General features: G+C 31.7%; 1 protein-coding gene across 1 annotated transcript; it reads right to left on the bottom strand.

The window, feature by feature from the left end:
- Nucleotides 1–588: 588 nt before the first annotated feature.
- On the bottom strand, nucleotides 589–2,126 carry LOC104224069 (uncharacterized). Its single transcript, XM_009775628.2, has 2 exons — nucleotides 1,706–2,126; nucleotides 589–1,303 (listed from the first exon to the last, which is right to left on the bottom strand). Exons 1-2 carry the CDS (start codon nucleotides 2,000–2,002, stop codon nucleotides 749–751), a joined length of 852 nt encoding a protein of 283 aa, XP_009773930.1. The 5' UTR covers nucleotides 2,003–2,126; the 3' UTR covers nucleotides 589–748.
- Nucleotides 2,127–5,811: the final 3,685 nt, after the last annotated feature.

The following is a 5,811-nucleotide window of genomic DNA, read 5'->3' as shown; positions in this document are numbered from 1 at the left end:
TTATTTGGTAAGGGAATGTGGTGGATTAAATCCGGTGGTTTTGGAGGAATAGTATCTTGTTTCTCAAGGGATTGGGAATGTATTCTAGAGAGAAGCTGGAGTTTCTCTTTCTGTCAACAGGAGAGAGTTTAATGAAAACTTTACCACCATTGTAACATTTTATTTCTCTCATTAGGGAATAGAAGTTACTTTGAAATTATAAAATTTCCATTATCGAAGAATCTAATATAATCACTTAATTACATTGAAGCAGAAGTCATAGGATATTACTGTGTACAAAAAGAATTTTTGACTCTAGTAAACCTAAAGTTGGTAATGGTAAGAAGCTGTAACATGTAAAAAAGAAGATGGAGGACTTTAATTACTTTTCTGGTTCTTTTAAAAAATTACCATATAAAATAAACAAACGACAATTACATCTATAATATAATATAAAAATCACCTCTTTCACTAATCTATTATTCTAATTTTTTACCGTTTGCTAGTTATCAAAATGTTAGCCTCTTAGGTGGTGTTCTCTCCTCTTTTAATAGCACAGTTTAATAGCATAATAGCATATAATTAAGATGACAAGAGAAGTACTACATCTATGCAATTTTTTTTTTTGTTTCTTCTTCATGTCATTCTGTAACATTTTGTACAATGTAACAATACGACAAACAAGGCCCTTGCAATTGCACAGGCTTACATGATATATACTGAAAAAGTTTAAAAAAAAAAAAAGGATAGGATGGATAGGAGGATATATCTAAATAGGGGTTGGACATATATACTTCTTTGTACTACAATTATGAGATCTTTCAAAAAACCCTTCCACGATAACATTTCTCTTGTATTCTTCCGAGTCAATGCGTTTGAAACAACGAGGAGCAAAGTATAACCATGTTGAAGTGCAAACAATGGCAAAAACTTTACCACAAAAGATCATAACCAATAAACAAATTAATAGAGAATAAGTTCCAACGTTCTTGTTGTAACGTAAGGCAATTTCTTTTTCTTTTATATTGTCATAAACTTGCATATTATTCACCGATTTCGATTTGTGAAAAGATGGGAATTGCTTTTTTTGCAATGTCGATCTCGAAGATGCACAAGAAGATGATGGAGATGAAGAGGTTGAAGTTGAAGACGTAAATAAGGAAGAATCATCCGAGCTTATTCTCGAGTTCCCATCAATATTTGAGAAATTCTTTGATGAAGACCTTGATTCATTCATAGTATAAAATATCTTCTCCAATTTTAATGACAACTTCTTATTTGATCCAAATGAATACTTAGGCTCTTTCTTCTGACTCTTCTTCCCCTACAAAACAATTTAATTTGTTAGTTTCACCACATGAAAATGATAATACATACAAATAACGTATCTTACCAATAAGTTCTTATACATGATTAAGCGACAAAAACAATATATCACGAGTAGCACATTAATCCAAATCTAATCCATTACCTAGCTAGTTACTAATGAAATTAATGGTGTCCTAGAGCTTTGGTCTAGTGATAAGAAAGTAATACATAATATGTACGTGATATCACATGTCCAGAGTTTCAAACAATAATAATAATAATTATGATCGATAAAAGAATAATGCAAGAATAATTGCATAAATATTCAATAATTTCTTCATTTTCTGGACAAGTTTTTCTAATTTTCTCTAGTTTCATTTTATGTTTTCTTTCTTCTTCTTTTTCACCCTAGACTTACCAATGATGTCTCAGAAAGCACATATTTGAGTGCATCAGAGAAACTTCTGCAAAAGACGTTCCCCTTTCGGCTTTGCCGAATATTTTTGGTGAAATCTTTATTCAACATTGAGTCCAACTTTTCTTGTGATTTTACACGCTTCAAGGATGGATCTTTCGACTTATATGCATGACCCCGTTTTATAATTGTGTCATCGTTGAAATTTACAGGTCTACAACAATTGAAAAACCTATTCCTCCCTCGATTTTTCGTTGATTTTGCCATACGCCCATCACCAAAGTGTAAAACATTAAACATATATAGAACCAGATGGGCGTTGCAACGAGGAAGGAGATAGGAATAGAAAGACAAAAAGGTCTCTGGACTAATAATCTCGTCACATTAGGAAAGATAAAGAGCGCCAACATGTATTCCCTCGGGATATCCGATAAAATTGGAACGATATAAAAGAATAAAAATAGGGGAGAGCTAATAAAGGAATATGACTCTACATGTGTAGAATTTTGACGGCTTATAGAAAAATAAGGCTCGCGTTATATTAAAATCGTAATGTGTTGTATTATAATTTGCTCGATGTTTGTTTTTTGTGTTCTTGCTCTTATTTTCATATATGTTTCAAATATTTTCTTCTATGCGGTGGTCTATGTTAACTTTATCACAACCTTGTTTAATTCTAATTATTGTCCAAAGCAATAATCCTCTGCAACTTTTGACGTTCATGACCACATATACAATATTTTTAAATTGTTCAATATTATCAACTCAAAAAAGATATACAAACATGATATACGAACTGAGGCGGAGTGACTTTGTGGGTTGAGGGATTACGAGACTCTGTTAGCGTCGAAAAAAAACTTTTATATATGTATATATTGATAGGTTGAAGATGCAGCTGTGATCCCTTAAATAATTTACTTGTATGCTCAAACAAAAAAGCTGGACTGAGAAATCACGAGTTCGAGCCCTGGATATGAAAAAATCCTTGGTAGAGAGCGCTTCTCCCCGAATGGGGCTCTATGCGGTATGAATCCGAATATAGTTGGACTCCGATACGGATACCGAACACCAAGTGGAAAAAAAAAAAAAAACGCCGGACTGGACGAATGGTTGAGTGGAGCGCACAAGTTTCTTCTCTTACTAGTTAATGTTGGTTTGATACCCAACTTAGCTTTTTCTCCTTCTTTCTATTTCACTTCTTTGAATTTAATATAACTTATATTTAATAGCAAATTAGTTTATTCTTTTATATTTTTCAAAATTCAATTATAGTTTAGTACAAATATATAATAGTCAACTTAATTAATTTTATGGGATTTTTATATTTTTATATACTATTTGAAACTCTATTACCTTCCCTACTCAAGTTTCAATTTAATTACATAGGCATATACAATTTACCAATTATGTACATTTTACGAATTTAATGAGAATTAATTAACTCCTATAATCTCTCTAACGTACATATCTCACTCCCCCCATATTTCTCTCTCCATACCCCCCACGTTTTTGTACTATCTCACTCCATATCTTTCACTTTTCTTTAAAAATATTTTATAATCTCTCTCAATTTTTTTTTTTGAATTCTAGCTCTAAATCCTATAAAAATAGTAGCTGCTTAAATTTTTCCTTCCCTTTCAATGAAGAAGAAAGGAGTTCCGAAGATTAGCCCTAAAAAAGCTAATGTTGGTGATATTTCTACTTTTGATTTGGATGTTTTCTCACATGATTCACCCAAAAAAGCAGTGAAATCAGCATATGCAAAATCAGAGATAAAGTCCAAGCTTTCCCCTTGTGAGGTTAGGGCATAATCTCGAACAAAACTTAAGCATGATAGGGATGCTGGTGAAGCTTCAACATCTGCTAAATCCGTAAAGCGGAAGGGCGAAGAAACTGCTCGTGATGATGATTTCGTCGAAGAAGAAGTTATCCCGAAAGCTGCAAAAAAAGTCAGAGTTTGATAGACCATTTTAGGCTCTACTTGGTGTGTATTCTCTATCTGATAGAATTTTTCCTCTATACTTCAAACAAAGATAATTTAGGTTTGATAGATCATTTTAGGCTCTACTTGGTGGACTCGGGGCAGTATGCGAATTACGCATGGGGTATCGTAGATTATACATAATTGCTTCAGTCCATTAGGCATAAGCTCAACCCTTCTGTGCATTTTTATCTCATTCGACTCGCTATGCAAATATGATTGTATAAGTGTTGCTCTACAATCAATACTGATATATCTACAAGGGTTGGTAATTCGATCCCGCACATACTTAACTGGACAACTAGTAAGGACAAGATATGGTTATTTGCATTGGAAGATAAAATGATCACACCATCGTGGATCAAGGTAAATATTTTTTACTTCTGGACAGACAATTTAATACAAATTATCTACACATTTTATACATATTATGACTAGGTCCCTCATATTTTTTTCCACTCAGTTCACCAATATACTTGAAGCCCCAGAAGAGCTTTCAAAAATGACTTTGCCAGACAAAATTGAATACATCCTTGAAGAAGTTGAAACAAAGGCCGAGCATCTGACAGATGCTCCATCTCCATTTGGACATAAGCAGGCAATGTGAATAAATGACAAGAAAGATATTGTGAAACAAATTAAAAATTAAGAAAAGATATTGATAAGGTAACATCTATACATAATCCTAGCCGGTTTCTTTAATTTATGTTATGCAAATTATTTCATTAACTCTTTCTATTTTAATACGTAGGTGGGTTCAGACCTTGGAACCTTGAAGAAAGAGGTATACGTAATTCTTGATTTTTAGTTTTTAATATATATATATATATATATATATATATATATATATAAAAGATACATTATAATAATTTTTTGTTCTTTAGGTTTTTGAAGACTATGTAGCATTCGACTACTACTCAATGATTCCATCAAGTCTGTTTTACAGGCAATAAACAATCAAAAGGATACTAACATTGATGCTAAGGTTTCATTCGAAATATATTCATTTTGGACAACAATTTTTATCATGTCTATGTTTCTATTATCATTCATAAAGTATATAGCCAAACAAATTACACTTGCAGTTTACTAGCAGTTCTACAAAAAATGATGAGCATTACAAAGAAAAGAACAATTACCACAATCCGGGTAGTAGTGCTAAATCAGTGTTAGTCAACAACAATAAAACAGGTATCTTAACAATTTTAACACAATTGTTTAAAATTATATTCTACATTATATTAATAATATATATATATATATATATATATATATATATATATATATATATATATATATATATATATATATATATTATATATATATATATTATATTTTCAATTATTTTCTTAGATACATGACACATGAATGACATTCAAAATGAGGAGAATGTTCATGTATGTGTTGACTTATCTTCCCAATTTCAAGAGGCAATGGATGAAGAAACTGCAGGTATAATTTAGTACATTTTATCAACATATTTTACAATACATATTGCATCTCCGCTAAAGGATATCATTTCAACAAATTTACTACAATAAAACTACAATTTATCTACAGTGTTGTTTTTGTTTACTACAAACTATCTACAATTTTATTAAGTTGTACACATTTATTGTAATAGAGAAGGAAACTATGCATGTGGACTCTCCAAAACAGGATGTTAAAGTCGGCATACAAGGAGGGCCTTTAAATTAGGAGAAGAAGACTACGTATTTGAAATCTCCCATTCAACAAGCAAACATTATACAACAAGGAGACAATTGTTGTGAAGATTTGAGTAGTATTATATGTTACAATATAATTGTAGGAAAAAAAACACGTTTATATAAGTTTCAATTTTCCCAAAAGAACTTATGCAAGCAACATACAATATTGTTCTTTGTTTTAAATTTTGAAGGTGAACCAGCCAACTACATCAATGCAGGTGATTCGGACAATGACTCCGGGTTTGGAAAAAGAGAAGTAACATTTGATGATTTTGACATGCCAGAGAACTTCTCACAGATTGTTAAGTTTGGCGAGCTTAATGAAGATGAAACAACCCTTGTGCATCAAGGAAGAACAAGGCAGCCTGGAAAGCATGCAAGATCCCCCTTTCTCCGTTATTATAATTCTGGGGGAAGCA

Source organism: Nicotiana sylvestris, chromosome 7 (genome assembly GCF_000393655.2).
Source record: "Nicotiana sylvestris chromosome 7, ASM39365v2, whole genome shotgun sequence".
Taxonomy (NCBI): domain Eukaryota; kingdom Viridiplantae; phylum Streptophyta; class Magnoliopsida; order Solanales; family Solanaceae; genus Nicotiana; species Nicotiana sylvestris.
Note: the sequence above shows the minus strand (reverse complement) of the source record. Positions and strands in the feature narration are given on the sequence as shown.